Here is a 25,073-nt window from a genome sequence, read left to right on the forward strand (position 1 = left end):
CCTGACAGTAAGTCCTCTGCACTTGAATTTAGGTTTCACTGCTGCCAAACGCAACGAAAAATTCTCGCGGTTTAGACCCAATCTCCGCTTGGCCCTGGTATGTTCCGTTCAAACCCTATCGAAAACCACGTTCGGAAACATTTTATTGCGACTACATTTGCAACTTGCCTGTGAGTTACTGTCTTGGATGCGACCCAAAATTCGTTAAAGATCTTCCGGTGATCTCTTCCTTATAACCTACCCTTCTCCTGCAACCTGCAACCCCAAAATTCATAAACCTTCTTCCGGTGAGTTCTTCCTTTCAACTTACCCTCCTTTTGTAGCCTGCAACCCCGAAATTCGTAAACCATCTTCCAGTGATATCCTTTTACAACCTATACCGTTTTGCAACTTGCAACCCCGATTCGTAACCCGCCTAGAATAGATATTTGCCTTAAAGAGCTACCCTTTTGCAAGCCCAAATTTATACCCTGTCTTTCATGCATTCTTGCCTTAAACGCTACCTTCGAGTGACTACATTCGTAAACCGTATTCCTTAGATCTTCGACTTTAAAAGCGACATAGTCTCAGCCGCAACCCCAACTTTGTAAACAGTCTTGCAAACCCTAATCTTAGAGGCTCCTCACTTGCAATATCGAATTTGTTAGTTTACTTTCAGGAATCTCTGCCTTAAGAGCGTCTAAGCAACTCCAACTTTGTCGACTATCTTTTGTAAGAGAAGAAAACTACTCTCAGCATAGCTGATCATGAACAATTAATTGTGTAGGTAGCTCATCAACAGGAAATGATAAGACTACAGAAATAAGGACTACCGAAAATTTGTTTCGTATCATCCCCAAATCGTGCCGATTCACTTTTCTCACCACTTTCCTTTCATCTACAGATGCGCAAATCAAGTCAATCCACTTTTATCACCAATTTTCTCTCATCTATAGATAACCAAATCGTACTGATTCACTTTTCTCACCATTTTCCTCTCATGTACCGATAAGCAAATCGTACCATTTCACTTTTCTCGCCATTTTTCTCTTCTCTATCGATAAGCAAAACGTATCATTTCACTTTTCTCGCCATTTTTCTCTTCTCTATCGATAAGCAAATCGTACCATTTCACTTTTCTCGCCATTTTTCTCTTCTCTATCGATAAGCAAATCGTACCATTTCACTTTTCTCGCCATTTTTCTCTTCTCTACCGATAAGCAAATCGTACCATTTCACTTTCTCGCCATTTTCTCTCTACGATAGCAAATCGTACCATTTCACTTTTCTCGCCATTTTTCTCTTCTCTACCGATAAGCAAATCGTACCATTTCACTTTTCTCGCCATTTTTTTCTTCTCTACCGATAAGCAAATCGTACCATTTCACTTTTCTCGCCATTTTTCTCTTCTCTATCGATAAGCAAATCGTACCATTTCACTTTTCTCGCCATTTTTCTCTTCTCTACCGATAAGCAAATCGTACCATTTCACTTTTCTCGCCATTTTTTCTTCTCTACCGATAAGCAAATCGTAACATTTCACTTTCTCGCCATTTTTCTCTTCTCTACGATAAGCAAATCGTACCATTTCATTTTTCTCGCCATTTTTTTCTTCTCTACCGATAAGCAAATCGGATCAGTTCACTTTCTCACCATTTTTCTCTTCTCCAGAGATAGTTAGAGCCCAACATGATAGTTCCTCCGCGACTGATGAGCACCTTCCCGCTCAAAATTATGCTGTCCATCACCCTCTTCCTCCTTCTCTTAACCGGATTCGTCCACTTCCCATCAGTTTCACTCTCTCCCACACCCATCCCGATCCAACCAGCATCGTCCTCCTCGGAAACCTTCGCCGGTTCGTTGCGCAAATGGGATGCCCTGGTGGGTTGCGATCGCTTCAGGGAGAAACACAACAAGGCGACTCCGAACCAGTCCGCGGTTCCTTCGCTGCAACAAACTGGTTGCGATTTGGATTGCGAGCGACTGAAACTAAAGCACGTCAGTATTTTGGTCAAGAAGTGGACTTGGATTCCTGATAATTTGGATAATTTGTATCCTTGCTCTTGCGGGCTGAGTTGCTTGTGGACGAAATCGTCTGTTCTTGCGGACAAACCGGATGCTGAGCTCTTCGAAAACCATTCGCCTCCTGCTCAGGTAGATTTTTTAGTCGAGCGATTCTGCGGTTTTGATTATTACGAGGGAAAATGTAAATAAAGGGAGTACAATTTTATTTCCTATGTTAAATTTTGAAGAGTCATGCAAACAGGACTCACATATATGATAGGAGGTCGGGTTTTCATACAAAGGGGTCTTCGTACAAAGTACGAAGTTAAGCATTCTGATACATGAATCTTAATCAAAATTTCACGTCAAACACATGATTCGCACAACGAAAATTACTGAAATCAACTTTAAACCAAGATATCTCATGTTTTTTGACGCGATATTCAAACCTCCGCGCTCATTAAAACACAATAGTCTACGTGATTCAAATCGCGCACTAAACGCTACCGTGACAGTCTTTGCTATATAAAAATCTGGCACCTCAATCTCGACGCTTTGGCTCAGCCTTATAGCAGGTTGTTTATAGTTTGAACAACACAGGGTGAGGAATAACATAGCTTGATTGAGAAGCCTGCCGAAACCGTTGTAGTACGCGATTGGACTGACGTATAGAGTATTGCGTTTCTTGTGACCGCCAATTCAAATTTCCCGTGACCAATGTAAAATAAAAACGTTATTATTTTACTTAGGAGTTGACTTCAGTAATTTCCCTCGTAAAAATTGGCAGCAGAATGTGTGTTCCAAAATACTATAAACCTAAAGCCGGCTGTAAGATTTCCAATAGCTTCTATGTATAGCCGGCTGCACAATTTCTTATAGCCTTTTATAGCCGATGGCGATTAAGCAACAGCCAGACGATAAAGTTTATGCTAAACGTTACTAATTACGGATACTAGGACTTATTTAGTTTTTGGACTACCGCTCTCTTTTTGTGCCGTAGTATCTTGATTTATTTTGCGAGGAAAGCTCCGTACTTTTGAAGGATGCTTGTCATTCTTAATATGTAGGAGCGCCTTCAATTTCTCATGATACTGTGCAATACCTCTGGTGTGAAACAGTTGCTTCAGACGCCGTGGCACGCTGCGGCGCGGCGGGCAGGCAGAGAGCGCGAAACGCGCATTGGGGCCTACAAACCTAACAGGGATACTTCACGCGTTGCGCAATGCGTGAAGTATCCCTGTTAGGTTTGTAGGCGCCAGTGCGTCGCCGCTCCGCTTTGAGTTAGGCTCTAATATTTAATCTCGCGGAGTCAGCGTTTTTCAACTCATGATTTTGAAATGTTTGCACACTCTGTATGGACTATTCTCATTTTAATTGATGAAAAAAAAATATGTTTTAAAGGAAAATATAATGTGTTTTGTAAATATTAAGGTAGTTCCGTATCAACTTAATGATTTCCAAAGCACACGAATTTCTACACAATTTCTTGTAGCCTTTTATAGTCCAACGGCGATAAAGTGTAAAGCCCGGCGATAGGAACTATAGCCCGACTGTATACTTTTTTATAGCTTCGTATAGCCCGGCTATATGATTTGCTCCGCTTTCTACAGTCAGCTAAATGATTTTCAATAGCCTTCTTTAGTCGGCTATAAGAACTCCTATGGTATTTTGAAACGCAGCTCCTATCGCCAATTTTTACCAGGGTTTCGATACAAGAATCGTGTTCTACGAGAGATTCTGCTAAGAATCATGTATCAGAATACTAAACTTCGTACCTGGTCTAGTGGTTCATCGGCCCAACTACATCAAATGTTGCCTAATTTCTTCTTCCGTATTTTTGCTTTTCACTGAGGTCGACGCATTACATTATTTTTTAAAACTATGTTTCTTACAGTCTCTGTAAATTTTGCCTAACCGTAAAAGTCTAGATAAAAATTGCCTAATCAGCAAGGCGCCTCGAAAATCTGGAACTTTTTCAAAGCTCTGTTGCGTCGAAATGACGCGTTTCTGGAAAATTTTGGGCTGTACCTTGATTTTTTACGCTCATTCACGTACCGAAATTCTTTTTTCCAAATATCATCTACCAAAAAAAGGTATAGCAATTTTAAAATTCGGCGACGCTCGTGACATCATTTTCCGGAGACGTGTGTCCTTGAAAACACAAAAAACGAACAGTGCGCTAAAAAAAATACCCCCCTTCACAATATTTCAGCTACTTACTGAATAACGTGGAGTTGCATCAATTTGAAAGGGAGAGAATGGAACTGTGGAAGAGCATATATAGCTCACTTATGAAGCGTTTTTGGGCAAGTATTTTTTTTTTTTTGGGGGGGGGGGGGGAAGGCATATTTTGAGGCAAAAAATCGATCCTGAAAGTTAAGTACGTTAACTTTCGGACATCCTGTATATCTTGTAATCGAAGTAATAATTCTCAGAAAGCTTCGGGCCAAGAAGTAGGTGTTCTAATTTCATACGTCTCTGTTCATAAAAATATAATATGGAGGGAAATTTGTCAATGTGATGTGCAGTTAGGCTGATTCTGGTGAAATCTACGTGTATCCTATCGTGCTAGGAAGAACGCCACTGAGCATTTAAATTTTGTCAAATTTCCACCGATAAAACATTTATTTTCGAGGAAAGTTAGGTGTGCATATTTTTCTTTGAAAGTTTCAGGTACGTAATAAATTGCGAAAAAATTGTCTGCAAAATGGGAAAAAGTGCGTTACGTAATACTTGGTGCTGCGTAAAACTGGGTAACTGATAACTGCTTTAGTCATGTACGTACAATACAGTTCCGAGCTAAAAATATTCTGGAGGTGGGCCGTAACTATGGGAGAGTCCACATCCTAATTCGGTCAAATTATAAATTCAGAAATCGGAATGAATACATTAGTAGGGTTGCCGAAACAGCTGAAAAATACCTCCTTCGTGTACGGAGCTCCTAGGCATAAAATATGGCAACCCTGTTACACTTTGCTCCCGGATAAATGCGCATCAATCTCGCAAATGGCAACGTTGCGGCAATGGACAATACAGATAGGGGCCGAAACTGACGGACCTCTCGTTCGTTTGAAATCCCAAACTGCACCGAAATTAGAATTTTTCGGTGCTCAGAAAATTCATTTCACTAGGATATTAGTCTCGGATTGAAATTCTGAAGAGAAACGTATGAAAAAAACCACGGTCGAAGCACTACATAATTTTGACTTTGTAATAGTAACACTCAGAATCGGTCGATGCAACCGTCAAAATTCGTTTAAATGCTTCGATTTCGCTTTTTTGACACATTCCTCCTCGAACTTTCACTCTGCTGGAACTCTTTCCAAGGTGAAATTGAATGGTGCTTTTAGAAAAGAGTCAAAAATATTTCCGAATCGCAAAATGTAGTCCAGTTGATGGATAGCTTAAGATGAGATGAGTCAGACACCTGAGATGGCCAATCTCGAGTCCATTACCTATCAGACATTTTTTAAAGATTGCAAGACTTGCGATAGATGATCGAACAAGTAAAAACTTGTGATCCGCTCTCTCGTGTAAAAGTTACTAAACGCACGAGTGTTCCAGACTGATTCGAGGTGAATCTATGTCGGAAATAAGCACACATCGAGATATCGAACACATTTGCCCTGGTAAAAATTGGCGATAGGACCTGCGTTTCAAAATACCATAGGAGTTCTTATAGCCGACTGAAGAAGGCGATAGAAAATCATATAGCTGGCTGTAGAAAGTGGAAAAAATCTTACGGCCGGGCTACACGAAGCGATAAAAAATTATACAGCCGGGCTATAGTTCCTATCGCCGGGCTTTTCACTTTATCGCCTGGCTGTTGATTTTTCGCCATCGGCTATATACGGCTATAAGAAATTGTGTAGAAATTCGTGTGCTTTGTGAATCCTTAAGTTTGTGCGGAATCACCTTAATATTTACAAAACGCACATTATACTTTCCTTTACTACATATTTTTTTTCATCAATTAAAATGAGAATAACCCATACAGAGTGTGCAAACATTTCAAAGTCATGAGTTAAAAAACGCTGACTCTACAAGATTAAATATTAGAGCCTAACACAAAGCGGAGCGGCGGCGCACTGGCGCCTACAAACCTAACAGGGATACTTCACGCATTGCGCAATGCGTGAAGTATCCCTGTTAGGTTTGAAGGCGCCAATGCGCGTTTCGCGCTGGCTGCCCGCCCGCCACGCCGCGCCGCAGCGTACCACGGCGCTTGAGGCAACTATTTCACACCAGAAGTATTGCACCGTATCATACGAAATTGAAGGCGCTCCAACATATTAGGAATGGCAGGCATCCTTCAAAAGTACGGAGCTTTCCTCGCAAAATAAATCAAGATACTACGGCCCAAAAAGAGAGCGGTAGTCCAAAAACTCGCCAAGTCCTAGCATCCGTAATTACGATGACTCGAGTAAGATCTGTCTCGCAAATAAAAATTGGGGGATTTTTTCCGGAAAGAACAGATAAAATACGGCCCCACGCCTGAGGGTTCTGTTTTATGCCAAAAACAAAAGGTGAAACAATGAGCAAAAGTTTGATGTCTCGAATCTCAATATTTGTTCCCTACCGGGATGCGTTCACTTTCAGCTGCGGGGCGATTATTGAAATGACATCGACTCTATGTCGCGGCTTTGTCGTGCCGCGCAATCGACTGAGTGCCTCTCAGTCGATTGCGCGACACGACAAAGCGGCGACATAAGAGTCGATATCATTTCAATAATCGCCCCACTGGCACTCGAACCCATCAAAAAACTTAGATTGCACGAACGAATTTAATTTATCTTCCCCCTCATCCACTACACTGACGTGCTAAGAAAGACACCGTGGGAGCACTCACATTTTGCCAAATTTCTCTCGACGAAACATTATTTTTGCGAGAAATTATGCACAATTGTCTTTAAAAAATGTCATAAATTGTAGATTAAATTGCGAACTACCTAATTGGATTGCATTTTGCAAAAAGGAACCACTAGCATTGCATGTTGCTAAGATTGTGCAACTTCTTTTGTCTTGGAGGAAAAACCCGATCATCCCTTAATAGTTTCTATTTTACTCGCTAAAAACTGTAAATTTAAGAGAAAAATTACCATCTGAATTTCATAGTTTTTCACAATTTCCGCAATTTTATTGCAAAGGATGAAGTTTGCACATCATTGCAATGCTAGTGGTTCCTTTTTGCAAAATGCAATCCAATTCGTCTGAAAAATGGAAGAAAAATATTCTGAACCATCCCGGGAAATTCGTTTTTTATCGAGGGAAATATGGCAATGCCTGGAGGCTCATACGGCGTTTTTCCTTAGCACGGCAATGCAGACACTCAGGATGAGTGGGTAGAACAGCAACTGTGTCACTCACGCGAACATGAGAGCTTAATCAGTGGCGTGGCGTGCTTTGGGATATTGATCTGCCATTTAAACCTATGGAAAAGGATCGATAAATAGGGGGTTCGCAACGAACATCTTAATAATCGATTTTTTACCGTAGCTTCAAATGGGGAGATATCGATAATCGATCATTCGCGCCTCGCCACTGAACTTTTATTCTCCACCGTGCCCAGAAAAAACGCAGCATAAAAGTTAGCATGTTGCCAAATTTTCATTGATAAGATATGGCGATTAAAACGCTACTTATCGCAATTTTTGGTTCGATAAAATCGTGATCAATTTTGTCGATAAAATCGAGATTAAATCGCCATTTATCGCGATTTTTATTTCGAAAATATCGCGATCCATTGCCAGGCCATAAAAGCGCGATTTTATTGCGATAAGATCGAATGCGCGAAATGCTACTTGGGTTGCGCCGTAAGGATCCATACATATAATTTTGAAACTCCGAACACGTATTTCTCGAAATAGCAGAGCCTGCACTTAGGCGCTTTGTCCTGAGAGCTCCTCCCTTAATATACTCTGTAAAATAATATTGACGTATTTTTATCAGCGTGCACGATCCATTTTTCGGGCCGGTTCTATCTATACCTACAAGCAAAACATGGTTAATTGGCATATTGATATCTCACAAAGTAGCGAATAATTGTTAGATCGGCAATTTTTCAGCTTCGCAAATACACAAAAGAACTCGCTTTATCTTTTTTTTTAAAATTGTGTTGCAGGTATCACTTACACACTGGCCAGTAATCGCATACTGCGGGAGGCAATGTTAATAATTTTTCTGCGTTTGTGTTGAACTGTTGAATGAAACACGCGCGTGCGATAAGCAAGCGATAAGCTTTGGGCTACACATTAGGGCCACCGCAGCACAACGCAAACAGGCAGAACGAACAAATATAAAAATGTAAACAGTTCGCTAAACGCTTCAAAATGCGGCAAAACTCGGGTACGAAAATTTCACAAAGAGTGAATAATAGGTCGCGACTCGTCGAAGCAGACCTGCTTGATTCGCACGCGTTAGAGTATTCCCCCCCTTTGACGATTTTAAGGGCTCCGAATTTTTCAGGGATGTATCAACTTGCTATCCGCAAAACTAAAAATTGGACGCAATTCTGCCAAACGGAACTATGTGCATTATGGCGTGAGCCTTGTTATAAATATATTTTTATGAGTCTCCGGGCTCATGTCTTAATGCACATGGTTCCGTTTGATAGAAATAGGTCCAATTATGAGCCGCTTTGAAGAGAAGGAGGGGGGAGGGGGTTAGAAATGATTGAAAAATGTCGGTCAGATTTTTTTATTCGATTTTTTTACCTCCTTTCCCTCATGCCGGAAACATGCCAGACAGCGATGGACCCCACCTTAGGTATAAGTTGCGTTAGGTTTAGGACATTTGAGTTAACGTTTCCTACACAAAGCATGAGAATCAGCCAGTGGCGCAGGAAGGAGGGCAGGGGGATCCTGGCCCCCCCTAGAATTGAAAATAGTATCATCTGGCCTCTCCCAGAAATTTTGAATGGTGGGGAAGAGACCTTCGTCGAGGATGATTATCTCTCTTAATGTAGAATCTAAATAGAAAACACCGTGTTCATTCACTCAGAATTTCCTAAAATTTGCATCGTGGAGACCTCAAAATGGGGCCGGATTGAGTTAAAATTTGAAAAAATTTCCGGATTTTCGTAAAAATGGGCGCTTTCTGCCGATTCGAATTAACTTATTCTTCTCCATCGACAAGTGCAGAGGTTGAGCACCCCTTGACCTTCTTCCCCCTACGACCTTGAGGTCATTAGCGGTCGCATAGACGGCCCTAAACGCCCACTAAAGCTGATTAAACGTCGATTCTAAACAGTATTTGCCGCAAAAACTCCTGATTTACCGTCATGAATTCTTCACGAATAAAAAAATAATTAATTAATCATGCTCTTGAAATTTACCATCACGTCCGCTATAAGATAACTTCATAGTGATAATGAAAAAAGTCAACGCATTTCATCTCCCCAGGTAGCATTTCTCAACGGAAAAATCGCGATATTTTTAAGTTAAGTCGCGATTTTCTTACGATTTTTGGCGATAAAATTGCTAGGATCGTCAAAATTTCAGCTATTATCCTCGATCGTGTCGCTATTTTATCTCTATAAAATCGCGTTCGATAAAATCGAAATTTTACCTCAATTTATCACGATATTCGTTCGGTAGTATTGCGATAGAAGGCCGTCGATAAAAATCTCGATTTTATTGCAAATTTATGAAACGAAGTCGCAGTTTTTAATACGATATTATGGCAATAAATCGATGTCGATCAAATTGCGAATTATCGCGATCACTGCTACTCAGGGCCGGATTTAGGGGTTGGCCACATGGGCCGCGGTCCAAGGCGGCAAATTTTGCACTTTTTTTAGATGTAAGTATGAAAAAAAATCGCATTCAGAAAAAAAACAAAAATACAAGCGAGAAAAGGCGACAAAATCTCTCATTTCCTGAGAGTATGTTGTCTTTCGGTGATACAAGAGACAGCACCTTTAAGTAGTCGAGTTAAGAGAGAGAGACCAAACACGCAATTTGGCCTGGAGCGGCGCGGCGCAGAGAGCAATGATGACGAGGACTTGAGATGAAAAGGAGGAGCCCTCGATGCGGCGGTTGGCATGTAACACATATTAGCGCCTACGGGAGGGCAAGAATACTTCACGCATTGCGTCAAATACGGTGCGGTCGGCGTGAAACGCATAGCGCCTACAAGGCTGCATGAATACTTCAAGCATTGCGCCAAACGCAGTGCGGTCAGCGCGGCGCGACGGCGGAAGTTAAAATTATGAAACCACATTTATGTTTGTTCTTTCATAATTTTTTCGTTCATTTCTTATTAATGGAAGGCCTTGACCACACAGAGATGACAGGGCTTTCGCAAAAAATGTGCCTGACACAAGTTAACGCGTCTTATGCAGGTCTCCCTCTCCGGCACGTCCACTTCATGGTTTTTATTGATGTTTCAAAACGATGAGAGGGGGCGGTAAAATACAGGTGGCCCATGGGCGGCAAGAAGGTGAATCCGGCCCTGAATGATAATGAAAAGAGTCAACGCAATTTATCTCCCCGAGTAGCATTTCTCAACGGAAAAATCGCGATATTTTGAAATTACGTCGCGATTTTCTTATAATTTTTGGCGATAAATTTTCAAGGATCATCAACATTTAATCGATAACCTATGCTCGGTCTTGTCGCAATTTTATCTCAATAAAATCGCGTTCGATAAAATCGAAATTTTACCTCACTTTATCACGAGTTTTGTTCGATAGTATTGCAATAGATCACCGTCGATAAAATCGCGATTTTATTGCAAATTTATGAGACAAAATCGCAATTTTTGATACGATATTATTGCAATAGATCACCGTCGATAAAATCGTGAATTATCGCGATCACTGCTACTTGGATACAGAAATAGAGCGCGGCCAAAGCAGACGGACGGTTTTAGTTCGACGTATTTCTGCCAAACGGAACTATATGCATTAAGACATGAGCCCTGAGACCCATTAGAATATATGCATGAAAGGGCTCACGTCATACTGCACATAATTCCGTTTGGCAGAAGTACGTCCAATTGGAATCAGCCTAACAGCATGAGGTGTTGTCTAATTTACTCTCGTGTTTTATACGAATTTTCATTTCTTTTTATAGACATCTAAGCGAAAATTCAACTTGAAATTTTGTACACGTATAATTTGGATAGTCAGGGAAATATTTCCAGAACGTAGCAAAGCGTCTCGTTGTTTGTTTCTCTTTAAGAAAAAAAATAGAACATCAGCGGAAATTAGGAATCGTGAAAAGGATTTAAACTATGATTACTTTCATATACGTCCAGTTAAAAATGGTCTTAATGCTCGGGCTGTCGGACATTCTGGGATGAGTCTTTCCGCGGCGAAACGTAACGCCTTATCGATGCGACTACTCGTGCTCAGTGGCTGCCCGTGTTGCATACACAAAGAAGTGAAGGCGCTCCGGCGACGCTTCATTTCTTGCCCATGCGCCGTCGTGCAACATGCAACGATATACGCGGGTAAGCATCTCTTCTTCAAGGAGAGTGGCAGTGGCAGAGAGTATAGCCAAGGTGTAAAAAATGCTCGAGAATCCAAGATCAGTGGCGTTAAAAGAGGGCCCGCAATGCGAGGGGCCCACAGTTCAAGGGAGCCCTGTCACCTGCCTGAATATTTGTTTTTTCTTTTCTTTTTTTCTTGAAGTCTTAATGCTCAACCGCATAGACCTGAATGTGACTTGCGATAGTAGCAAACAAGAAAAATACGTCTCAGTACATCTGATTGTGAGTAGATATTCGAATAGGATGATTGGATGAAAGCTGATCAAACTGCCGGGTTATTCACGCAAATTTTTCCAGCATCTGCGACCCAGGATTGATAGCAAGATGGCAGAGTCTTACTGCCCATGAGATTCGACCCCAAAGCGATCGAGGATTGACCGAGTGCGACGGCGCTAAGTATTGTTGGGGCGATTTTCTCGAAATTGCCTTTGATACAGGCCGCGAGAGGAGTGGAGGGAAAAGGGAGAGGTCGAGGGCATTGTTGCGGAATTCGATTGGCCAGGAAAAATTTGACAAGGGGGCCCTGGGCAAGTTTTAACGGGGAGGGGGGGGGGGGGCAATGAAACCCCTTTCCTTCACTGTGCAAGATCCCGCTCACACGTGGCGCACAGTTGCAGTGGATTGAGTCGATGGAAGAGGTCAGGCATGATTTAAAAACTTTAAAAACGTATACCTTCATTGATATTGAATTTTGATGATTTGAAAGTTGTTTCATTGGTTCCTCGTAAAATTTTCTATGAAAAGCACCGCTTAAATTTAAATTGTGACGAGATAAACGTAAAATTTTACAATTTTTGACAAGAATTTAATATCCGACTTCTTCCAAAAACTCGTTCCACTGTGTGGCGTAAGGAAATTTTCCGATGAAAACTTTCTTTCCTTCTTTCTATTTCTTTCATTGATTAATACTCTTTTCAGCGAAAAATGAGGAAAGACGGAAAGCTCTCTGTTTTTTTTGAACAAGTTTGACTCCACGCACACTTTTGACCTTCCTGCAGAAAGAGCAAATTTTCCAGGCATTTTATCAGCCTAAAAATGCAATTAATTTTTGTTCCAAATGTCAAAACATTTTGTAAAATGATACTTTCTTTCTGGTTCATCGAACTTTCTTGATTGGGGATCTTCTTTGTTTCAGAGAAAAGCAGGAGAACCCATCCGCGTATTAATTGATCTGGAACCTGGTCGAAAGAGGACAGGCCAAGAGGATATCTTCATAAGTTACCACGCTGGTGATGATGTGCAGTCAACCTATGCCGGTTCTTTGTTTCACAACAGTCGAAACTATTACGTATCAGATACTAAAAATCGGGTGAGTAACTCATTAAATATATATGTAGCAGGCAAATAGGCGAATCAAGCATTTTCTGAGATGCCTAGGCTGACGGTAATATTTTATAAGTTTACAAAGTTTTGTACTTTTTTACCAAGAGTTCTCGAATTTTCTATTTTTAAAAAGTAAAAATTTATCAAACTACAGAATATCATCAAAGCGGCTAGATAATGGTGGTCGCATTTCATACCCTCTGGACGTCATACAGTATCGCGTACATGGGCCGGCTGAGGCCGGGAGGGGGGGCTCAACCTCGGATTGCGCGGCAAAACCCGTTCCCTCCTGACGTCAAATCACTTCAAGATGGTAGCCAAAATCGAAATGTGACCACTATTCTTTATCCGCCTTGGAATATCATTGTAAAATCCTTCTGAGAATGCTTCTCATATACTTTCAACCGTCGAAATTGTAAAAACTCAGTTCTTTAAAGAAAATGTACCGTATGAAATGAATGTTCATTTCTGGGCTAGAAATGAGAAATCTTTATAATAACCATAGAATGATGCAAATTTTTAAAAGTAATTTCTATCAATAAAGACAAATGAGGATTTTATCCGAAATTGACATTAGAGTTAGAATTTCAATCCAAGTAAAAATGTTTACCATTTTGTCTGGACATCTGACAAAATGCATGATTTGATTTTTTGCCTGCAACAAGTGCAACATATCAACGATGGAACTACCAAACCATGTATCTTGCTTTGCGACGTTGCAGACTTCCTACCATACTTTATTTTTTAAATGAAAAACTACTGAACATCAATTCTTGAAAACATTCGTGATTTTTCCACTTTGTGTGGTGGAAATTCTGTGAAAATTTCAAGGAATGATATTGATTTGGTTTCCTTCATAAAAATAAAATGTAAGCAGGGATAATTAAACACCGCAAACGAGATACGTCGTCTGGTAGTTTCACCAATGATATATAAAATTGCAGTTTACCAAAAGGGGACACTGCGTAACTTAACTCAATTACCTTTTCTTTTTTAGGACACTCTTGTTTACTGGTCTTCATCGCGATGCCTTCCTCGGAGAGATGAACTAGCTGGGAAACTCCTTCCATTGCTCCCGCATCATTCATTTGGCAAATGCCTTAACAACGTTGGTGGTCCGGATAAGGCTCTCACATTTTATCCCAAATGCGCGATCAACAATCCACCAAAATGGTGGGATCATCTGCACTGCGCAATGTCTCACTACAAGTTTGTACTTGCAATTGAGAACACCTTCACTGAGAGTTATGTGACGGAGAAGCTATTTTATGCTTTGGACTCCGGTTCCGTTCCTATCTATTTTGGTGCGCCAAACGTCATGGATTTTGTTCCCCCTCATTCCATAATAGATGGAAGTAAATTCCAATCGATGGAGGAGTTAGCTTCATACGTATTTAAAGTTGCAAATGATCCCATAGCCTACGCAGAATATCACGCATGGCGAAGGTGTGGTGTGCTAGGTAACTATGCGAAGGTGCGAGCGATGAGTCTCAATACACTGCCATGCCGATTATGTGAAGCTGTGAGTAGAAGGGGTGGGAGGAACGCGGGAAGCTGAGTAGAGTTTCTGGCAGAATTTTAAGCTCTGATATTAAATCTATTCAAATAAAATAGGCTCAGGCATACCAAACAAGAGCTTCATACGATGATGAATAGGTATGTGACTCATTGACTTATATGCATACCACTCACAGAATTAGAGTTGTGTGCACATTATAATGGCCTGAGAGCCAAAATGCATTCAATTTGAGTGAGTATATTATTGAGCTTTTTGTTATGTTACAGTAATAATAGATTTGCTAATAGTATACAGGCATGCCCTGTTAGGGGTGTTCAAACGAATTCTTGCTGGAACACTATCGATATTGTCTCTTATTGAAACTGGCGGCAGTACCAACAGTGGCGATGATATCGTTAACAGCCGGCCTTATCAGATTTTTGAGAGCTCGCACTCAATACATTGTTGCCCCGTGCGTCCGTTAATCAGATTGCTTAAGGCCGGCGGAGCGTGAAATAGATGTACAAATGGCAACAGCTTATTATTGTCAGCTCCGAAAACTCTGATCGCTGTCGGCAAGAGCGCTCTTGTTGTAACTTTTTCTTGACGGAACTGTTTCGATGGCTTACCGACAACCGATAGAACAGCCCTATGCTCTGTGTTCTTCAAAAGTAGAGCTATGAGATATGAGAGGAAAACCGAAGAAAATTTTTCAAAAAGATTGAGACCCATCATATGGAGGGCATAATGATTAAGATTTAAAGATTAATTTATGATACATGACTTAAGCTGGTATGGGTATTTTTTTTTGACATGGACATTACATTCAAAACTTCAATGTGTCCTTAGGGGCTAATTATTTAGGGTAACAAATTTTGAACATCCTTAAATCCTTGCTAAAGAGATCTCCTACTGTGCTTCAAAATTCATTGAAAGAATTAAACCTCAGAGAGAGCTATGCAGGAAAATAGAGCATCACAGATATTACAATAATAGTTCCTATTTATAATGTCCATATTGCTCTTTTTTCAGTACAGCTATTTCTAATGTTTATTTATTTTGATGAAACCTTGAGGGAAAGTAGAAGACCTTTATCGCAAGGGTTTAAGGATTTTTTTTAATGTTTTGCTCCGAGTAATTAGCCCTTTACAATACTTTAAAAAGTCAAAATTTAATGTCTGTGACAAAAAAAAAGCCCTTATGCAGAAGTCTTGTTTATTTTTGTTTTAGAGGGGCCTGACTCTTCTTTTAAAGAAGTCCAAGTAGATTTTGCAATACATTTTTTTTATTCCTTTTTTCTGATCAAAACATATGGAGGCTATTTCTGTCTTATTGATGTGCATTACAGTGTAGGTATTTATTATGATGAGGACTTGATGTAGTCGTTTTCAGAAATATTCTTAGCTTAGGTTAATTAAGGAGCTAGTAAAAATGGCAGTTCATGACTGGAATCCTTATTTTGAGAAAATTACACTTAAAATATTTATCTATAATATGCAACATATACTGAGCTATGCTGAAATCTTGCGTATGTTTTCTCTGATGATCTGACCCAATTTTGTCATAAAGAAAATACAAAAGAAGGCGGGCAGAGGGCCTGCCAAAACAATTGTGCACAGTCTTAAAATCTGAAGAAAATTTCAAGACTTTCGTTTAAGAATTGCGACTGTTAAAGTATTTTATGTGCAAAGAGGTTTTTTCTCAGTAATTATACTTTTTAAACGAGTTCCGTGGTACGTTGGGCTCATGAGTCTGACACAAAGATGTTACCATAGTGCTAGGTGCAGCTGATGAAGCCGACACCTGCAAACTGATGTCAGACATTTAAGTCAACTAAGGTTAACTCACAGCAAACTGACATCAATAAACCAACAGAAAGCTAACAGGAACTGCAGGGAAACTTAGGACTAAAATTTATTTTGGCCCAAGATTTAATTTTTTTTTTTTTTTGTCATTATGTTTTGTCTTTCTTATTTAATGTTCTTCTGAGGCCATGAGAACAAATGCGTAACACTGGCAAGCAACATTTTTACATTGATTGTAGAGTTTAGTAATATCAGTGAGAAGCACAGTATTAACTCTGAGCAGATACATAATTTATTTACTTTTTCTTCAGCATTGAAGTTCCTATTATGATTTTGTTCCTCCTTTGTTTTTTTTTTTGTTTTTCTGTTTTTTTTTTTTAGTTTCTTTTTGTTTTCATTCTTCATAAGTGACAACTTATCAGGAGCAGAACCAAAATGTCTAGTCTCTACACTTTTTGTTATTTAAAAAAAAATAAAAAAAATGTTAATTTATTCATTATTTCATGAAATAATAAAGAATCTTAATTTGACAACACTACCGTCATGCATGAACTTCATCATGCAGATTTTAAAGCATACAATACATTCTCTGTTGTCTGTCAAAAACACACCGAATAATTAAAAAAACTTACTTGAACTTTTTAGCAGTCCTGACTTGAGTTCCTCCATTCCAGTAGTACTGTCCCTCTTTGTAGAAGAAAAATACATCTAGCTTTAAGCTCGAGTCACTGGCCATGTTAAAAGACAACTCAAAAGAGTCGTTTGGCAACCCAAATTTATGTTTCAACCTAAAACCATGCTTTATCATCACATCCTCAAATTTTGGATTGTATGACTCTATGAACATTCCGATGTCAATATCAGTCGTATACGGAATGATACCACACTGCCTGAAATAACCTATAAAGAAAGAAATCAAGCTTCAGTAATCAAAAACAAGTAAAAACTACATATTAACGGTGAAATGGCAGGAGCACGCACCTAGGATTGCTACATTGCAAACTTCCTGTCATACTTGATTTTTTACTTGGTAAAATACTCAACGTCATTTTTTTAAAATTTTCTTGATTTTTTTTCTTAGCGTAAAGAATCATCTATTGACATTTTAAATAATGGCGTTGGTTTGTCCATCTTTGATAGAATAAAATTAGAGTGGAGGTTATGAAACACCACAAACGATATGTCCAATTCTGTAGATTCACCTTCGATACATCTATCAACAGGAAAGAGACAAAGTGCAAGGATGGGGTAAAGTTTTTGGCAGAAAAAATATTAATTTCAATTTTCACAAAGTATGCATTTTTGAGCTTCCAACCTCAAAAAATACACTACATAATTTGATACAGATGCATCACACCGTTTTCACAACTCAATGCAAACCTAAAAATGACCTTTCTAATGTGACATAGTTCCTTGAAAAAAAACTAACAACAAAAGTGCCTAAATCTACTTGTGATGCTTACTTTGAAAAGCAGGAGAGACAAAATATCAGATGATGGCATTTGTTATGTTCTTTGTTTGTAATCAAAAAGCTGAAACCTAATTGCTCCAATTTTCAGCCTCTTGTTGAGTTGCGAACCAGGGATGACTCATCTCCATCAAATTATGTCTTTGTCAAAATAAACATTTTAAAGCAGGAGGTTAGCAAATGAGTACATCTTCGACGCAAGTCGTGAAGACACGAGTGAATTTCAGACTTTTTTGAAGTACTTATCATGATTTTTGACCCTTTTCCTGGGAGGGGCAATTTTTCTATTCCTTTTAACAAAAATTTCGGGCAGATCCAGTGTTAAACAAAAAAAAATGTCAAAGTTAGCCTATAAAATTACAAGCGATTCTCTGAAAGCTCTCACCTGATGTGAAAATATTTAAGACAACTGCCCAATAAAAAGATATACTTAACTGTATAATGAATCAGTAGTACCCATTTTTTTTTTAAATTCATTTTTTAAAAGCGTAGAGGGACTGAGCTTCTAGGAATTTTTCCTAAATTTGGCAAAGAAACCCTGTTTCCAAAATGCCAAAAATGGTACCAATTTAACACAGTATTTTTGGTAGGCTCTGATGACACAGGCGGCCAGGGGAAATGGCATTTGCTGATTGGTTAAACTCAGCTTTAGGTTTGTTGTCTTGACACGTCAATTTTGATGGATCAGATTTTCAATAGCCTTTTCTCCCCACAAAAGTACTTTTTTTTTTTAATGACTTCGATTTTTTCACGAAATTTTACAGGGAGAAAACAACATTATAACCATGTAAAAATTCCCTGCCACTGCCCCTTTTGCTGAAATTAAATAAACCCAGTCTAGGGCAGTGCTATTCCATAATCAGGTCATATTTATAAATATATTTAAAACCAACTTTCTTAAATTTGTGAGTGGAACTCAGGATCTTCAAAACTAAATGATGAGTAAGATGGTTACAATGTACATATCTTATTTTTAAGAATGAGGCAACATAGCACAAGCCCAAGTAATTAAATTGCAGCCTGTCTAGTTTCAATGAAATCATACTGGGTGTAAGCTTTCAGTAAACGTGCTTTTTTCCTTTGAAAAAAAGAAGGAATGAAACAACATACCCAAACATGTTCCGCTGCTCAACCAGAAAGGAGTTGACAACTGTTTGGCAATCATGGAAGTAAGACTCAAGATTTTGTATATCTTGTGTTGAAATCGTTGAGTCTTTCCATCTTGAGTAATGCCATGCTTCTTAAGGAAACTCTGAGCTCGCTTGTGATTGCACTCGATAAATTTACAGCTGTCTAATTCACTTAAAAAAATTGTCACGTTCCTTGGGATAAGACCATCAACTTTTCCAAAGTTGTACTTTACAGCTTCAAACCTGTAAAAAACAAGAACAAAAATGGTCAAGGCATTAAAAAAGTTAGGTACAAGTAAGTGGCTATTTCAGTATTTTTGAGTCATTTGGGGGGTTTTTACACCCCTCCCCTCAGGATCTGTGAAGTACCCATGAGACAACCTTCAAGCCTCCCCTTTTAAAATACATACATCGGGCTTAACCTCCTCCCTAAAAAGTAGAGAAAGGAAATGACAAATTTTCAAATTTCCAAAAGCAACTCATTATTAAGAAAAAGAATGAAGCTGACCCTGACTTGCAGAAAAAAAAAGTAGATGAAAGAGTTTGATTAGAAAAAGGAAAATAATGATTGGATAATTTTTATTGACATTCGCTCAATTAAAGGAGTTGCATCATCATTTTCAAATATTAGATTATCAAGCCTACAGGTGCAAAAAAATAGCCGAGTCTTGGACTTGGCTCCCACAAAAGATAACCTTGCTCGATTACCTGTTCCCTGTTCTGGGCAACTTTGACCTTCAAGAGATTAGAGATTACTACCAGGATGCTACTGATTACTTACTGCCATGCTAAGAAACAACAACATATGAGCTCCTAAATGTTGCTAAACCTCTCCTCATAAAACAAGTTTTTTTCCCAATACATGCAGATTTTTGCATTTCTTCTTTGAGAGGATTTAATTTGCAGCTTAATCTATTATGACTAAAAATTTAAAGGGAAAATATTCATGACTGCACTAAAAGCAATATTCAATCAGTAGAAATTTGACAACATTCAAACGCTCTTACGGAGTTCTCCCTTAGCAAAGCCACATGTAACTTCACACCACATAGCCACACAAAATTCATTCCTTCCAGAGATAAAATTTGCACTTTGGACCTTCTAGAGAAAGTCATGTAAGATGTCAATGATACCACTTTTTCTGCATTTGTTGGGAGAGATGATTTCTAATTTTGTATGTTTTGATAAATCATGGTCACGTTGATTAAAAGAGTTGCATTGAATTGTTAATCTGCAGTTTGAGTTTCCAGTCTTCATTCAGGTCGCATGCGTTTGGCATGGACAGTGCACTTCAGTTTTGCGGACAAAAATATTGAGTGAAATTAGATCTGGTTCAATTGTTAGAAATGGCCCCTATTGAAAGTGCGGTACTGTTTTGCGTCCTCCTTTCGGTTCCCGCAGCGGTAAGGTCAGACTTGTGTCGAAGTGCTGGAGCTGAGATCCTAGACAATTACAGGAGCGGTCAGTCTTACGATTCGTTTGAAGCAAAAGTTCATGAGTCACTGGAATCAACGAAAAATTTGTTGGCCGCAGAGGATTCTTCACGAAAAGCAGATTCAAATGCAACAAGTGTTGAACTTGAGCCAATTTTGAAAAATGTGAGAGCTGTTTTTCCAATTTTACAGGAAGGTCTTGATGTCAAGTCAGAATGGGAGAAAAGTTATGCAAAGGCTATTCTTGGCAATTTAAGTGAGTCCAGAAGGAGCGAAGTTGAAGGTTTGATTCCTCAAATAGAAGGAAAACTGGACAGCATTCAGGCTAAGACAAAGCAGTTGAACGAGACACAACCATTAGAGGAGCAGCGTACAAAGGTCCAGGCTTTGGACTCAGATCTCAATGAACTAGTTGGAATTTTCAAGCAAGATCGTGTGATCCTTCGAGACTACCCTTTACTGGCAAATAAGGCAGTGTTGTCCCTAGGATTATATGTCCCTGTATTCAGACTCTATGAAAAATCAGTTGATAATGCACTCTTCAACAGCTCGGAGCTGCCATGTAACCTACAGGAGGTACTACGGCAATACGGTTACCTCACGACGAGATCTCGTCTGGAAAATCTTGACAAATCGGCTCAACCATCAAATGATCTCTTCAAATTTTCGGTGTGGGATGTTTGTTTCTCTGAACCTTCACCCAGAAGTGTCTGCAACGAACGGTACGGACCGTGTGAAGTAGAGATGACAAATATCATACAAGACCACAGCAAAGTTTATCAAGATGTGGGCGAATTGGTGAAAAAAACATGCATCCATCACTCATATCCATCGGGATTCGGATGGCTTGTCGTAGAGGTAGGAAAACTTTTGGGTGATTTTAACTCTTCTAATCCTTCCGTAAAAATTACAATGGACGGTGTGAAACAATTTGAGATGGCTAGGGCGGAGGGCGGACTGAAGGAAAATGACATGGTGCTCAAAACAGAGAAGATTAGCAATTCATCGAGCATAGTTGCAGAGGTTTGGGCTTCTGAAAAACAAGTATTTTCTGTTCCGCTGGAGATCACGAATAAGTACTATTCATCAAAGAAAGACGGAAATGAATTTTTATGCTCCACTTTCTGGATCCCAGAAAATATTTACCACCACCAACAGCACCATCATCATCATCATTAATGTGTTTTTATGTGGCTGAAGAACAATTATTGGGCTTTCCTACCAAAAATCGATTACTTTAAAAAAACTACAATGTTGTGCACGGATAATTTTTTACATTTATTTTGTTATTTCTAATAAAAATGCATAAGCATATTAAACTATTACTTTTTTATTTAGCTTAATTCATCAGGCAGTAAGATTTCTTTTTAGAGGAGACTGGCTTCATCCACCCAGGCTCCAAATGGGCCAAATTCAATAAAAACACACTGAGTTGTATTAAGTTTGAAACAAGAAAACAAGGTTTGATGTTTTATTCCTCCGTAAGACTCAGTGTTAGGAAGAAAGTTTATCAACTATTTTTATGCTCAAAATATTTTTTATTGCTTTTGAATTTATTATTGAATTCGAAATTGTCTCCGGCCAATTTTATTCCAAAATATGACTTGGTGCTTTTCTGGTAAACTTGGTCCAAATGCAAAGCCATGAATAGTTAATAGGTACTGGCTGCACTATTTTACTTTTTGTGAAGGTTTTAAACAGACTGGTATTATTAAGTAGGTTACTGAGCTTGAAAATATAGGTATATAAATTAGTCTCTTCATTTATAATTTTTGATGGATGGATAAATATGCGTTTTCATTTTTCTTATACTTGCCAAAAAGGAATTGGAAAAAAAAATTGTAAAATGCTTAAGATATGCTTACTTTTCTAAAGCACCTTCATGTAACATTAGCTCCGAACTGATGGGTGAAACATTCAGATCTGATAGTTTCCGCTCCCATTCACTATCACTTTGAATATTTCCGAACCACCAAAAATTATCCTGAAATCAATTACCACAAAAAAAGATCAACTTTAGCTTCGCATAAATATTTTTTGATAAATTAATAGGAAAATGAGCTGATAACTAAAAATTTTTGTGAAGTAGAAGGAGGGGGGCTCTTGAGAGGGAGAAAAATTGGGACGAAGATGCAGGTTAAGCCACAGTTCCCTTCGGTCTTGAATTTCAAAATGCTCTGTCCGAACTCTCTCAGCCTCGCAATGCGGCGTCCGCCGATCGTGAATCCTTGCTGGTATGCGCATGCGCTGTTTGTGATGTGTATCAGCAAAAAAGACGAAGAGTAGCGTTGTTGAATATCCTCCTAAAATCGAAAGATTTTATGGTGGATATTTAGAAACGAATACTTCTCCGACAATATCATGCCTGTCCACCAATTGGTAACTGGATCGCATTTAGCAAAAAAGGCCCAGCACAAATACAGTGTTGTTAAAATGTTGCTTCTTCATGATTATCTAAAAATTTCTCAGAATAGAAAATAGTTTTGGCTTCCCACTAAAAAATTGTTAATTTTAAAGGAGAGTAATGGGCCTGTTGCAAACTTTTGCTAGAGCAAAAATAAGAGTTGTTTCTTATAGATAATGCCTCAAAAATCACGATGAGCGCATCGGCAAAGTCTGAAATGCACTCATAACTTCACAATTTGCGTTTGAAATTTGCGGTTTTTTGAGCTTCCCGCTTCAAAAACGATACTACGGTACAGGTGAACATTTTATTAGAGGAGTCGTTCCATCGTCGGCAATACTCATCATGGCCGACGACAATCCGCCAAAACACCTGTGATGGGACGAGATAACACCTGAACAGGATTAGACCAGATAACAATCGGCGTGTTTACGTTCATATTTTCCTCATCCGCCTTGATTGACCTTGAACTCTCCTCGAAATACGCGCGGAACTGCGCAAGCGTCGGCCATGATGAATATTGCCGACGATGGAGCGACTCTTCTAACAAAATGTTCACCTGTGCAGTAGTATCGTTTTTGAAGCGGGAAGCTCAAAAAAACGCAAATTTCTGACGCAGATTGTGAAGTTATGAGTGCATTTCAGACTTTGCCGATGCGCTCATCGTGATTTTTGAGGCATTATCTATAGGAAACAACTCTTATTTTTGCTCTAGCAAAAGTTTGCAACAGGCCCATTGTGTAAATTTTTAATACTGTACATATATTTACTATTTTTTCAAGAAAAAGAAAAGTTGCACCATTTTGAAAACACTGTAAATGCGCTGGTTCCTTTTTGCTAAATGCGATCCAACTACTTGGAGCTAATAATTTTTGAGCAACCTTTAAGTCATTGAAAAATTCTGATGGCTTTACACTAAGATTACAAATACTTATGAAAAGTAAAAATTTGTACTATCATGAAAATGAAATTTCTCATCAACTGAACATAAAAATATCAGAAGTTCACGGTGCAAGCATCTCAGGAGTTTTCAAAAATCTAGTATCTACAGCTCAAACTCCTTCCACCTGTAGCACCTGCGTAGAAGTTCCCTATCTCCCCAATTTTCTCTATGACATTTCATTAGCTCATTCCCTACCCAATTTCTAAATGCTCCCAGTTGCAATTCCTCCCATTTTTCACAACCGAACAATGTATAATCTCTCAGCCTCTTGAAAAACAACATATTATCCACCTCCCTAACGTCATTGTATTTCAACTCTAAATTCCTTCCCCTGCTGATGAAAAACCGGTATAACTTACAACTCTTCCATGAAGAAACAGGATTTTGAAAACAAACTTCCTTTTGACAAATAGGGCGACCGGGACAGATATTAATTCAGGTATCAACTGTTCAGGGTTCCCATTGAAAAATGCCACAACCTCGAAGTCTTCTTTCTGAAGTTCTTGAATGACCTTAAAAGCAAACAAAAATAAAATTAATTGAGAGCAAGGTGTGAAATTAATTTAGTTTTTCTTTTTTCTTTTTCAAGACCTCTGATTTTTACCATAGTTGAATACTGGTGGCCAAAGTTCAAAACCACATACCTCCATTTGCAACGTTTCATATTTCCTATCATATTTTGTTTTTTCTTTCAAAAACTAGAGAATGCAATTTTTAAATAACTGCCTTGATTTTTCTACTTACTTAATTAGCACAATATTCTGTGTAAATTTCAAGCTGAAGAGTTGGTTTGTTCTTCCTAAAAAAAAATAAAATAAAATAGGAGAGGAAATTTTGAAACACCGCAATACAGATGTGTTGTTTCACACTTTGGCCATTAATATGCTACCTACTTGCTGATCATGCTGGGTTCAGTAAATGGAGTGAGTACTCATATTTTGAAGGTAAGTCAATGTCATGTCTGAGAATTCTAGGTTTCTCCTCCTAGTTTGATAACCCTAGAAAGAACTGGTTCACTCTAATTTAAAGACTAAGTTCTACAGACTGAACTCAGTTAAGGATTCCCACACAACTGCAGTACATGGAAATTTCAAATTTCGTAAGCCTTGTTTCTAATGGATACGAAAGCTTACAATCCATCTATGTGGAGTTTCGTAGCTTATTGCTGTTGATGCAAAAGCTGAAAAATAGTGTATTCTGTCTTGATGAAGCCTTTATTAAACTCATAAGTAATGCTTTTCAACTTATTTGGAACCATCCCATAAAAACCAACAAGGTTGAACATTGCTGTTAGTGTATAATATTGTATTGGACAATAGACTGAAACATGCTAACTTTTACAATTTTTTGCTGATTGATTGATGTCTGTGAGGAAGACACTCCACAGCATGGTAAATTAAATTTACAACAACTTATGTTATGTTTCTTTTTCCTCCTTTATCGGGTTGTATCAGCATAGTACTCACTTTTCCTTTCACGCCCGATGTATTTCGGTTGTCAACCTGAAACTCAAAACATGATGGCCATTTCGGCTTTAACAGCCATCATCAGGGGCTTGTAAAAAACGGAGAACGAGCTAAAATAAAATGAAACG

At 38.8% G+C, this 25,073-nt stretch overlaps 2 protein-coding genes across 2 annotated transcripts in view; one reads left to right on the forward strand and one right to left on the reverse strand.

Moving 5' to 3' along the window:
* LOC109031360 (ribitol-5-phosphate transferase FKTN) overlaps nt 1–25,073 on the reverse strand; it is a 35,064-nt gene that overhangs the window by 8,866 nt on the left and 1,125 nt on the right. Inside the window, exons 2-5 of the mRNA XM_019042823.2 lie at nt 23,839–23,991; nt 21,998–22,116; nt 18,680–18,942; nt 16,734–17,001 (exon numbers count right to left, since the gene is read on the reverse strand). Of these exons, the coding sequence (XP_018898368.2) occupies nt 16,734–17,001; nt 18,680–18,942; nt 21,998–22,116; nt 23,839–23,991 (803 nt within the window). The remainder of the gene's footprint in view (nt 1–16,733; nt 17,002–18,679; nt 18,943–21,997; nt 22,117–23,838; nt 23,992–25,073) is intronic.
* On the forward strand, nt 1,250–16,745 carry LOC109031361 (uncharacterized). The gene is made up of 3 exons (XM_019042825.2): nt 1,250–2,133; nt 12,611–12,784; nt 13,796–16,745. The coding sequence occupies exons 1-3, from the start codon at nt 1,669–1,671 to the stop codon at nt 14,354–14,356; spliced, it is 1,200 nt and encodes a 399-aa protein (XP_018898370.2). The 5' UTR covers nt 1,250–1,668; the 3' UTR covers nt 14,357–16,745.

The sequence above is a fragment of the Bemisia tabaci genome, chromosome 6 (assembly GCF_918797505.1).
Source record: "Bemisia tabaci chromosome 6, PGI_BMITA_v3".
In the NCBI taxonomy this organism is placed as follows: domain Eukaryota; kingdom Metazoa; phylum Arthropoda; class Insecta; order Hemiptera; family Aleyrodidae; genus Bemisia; species Bemisia tabaci.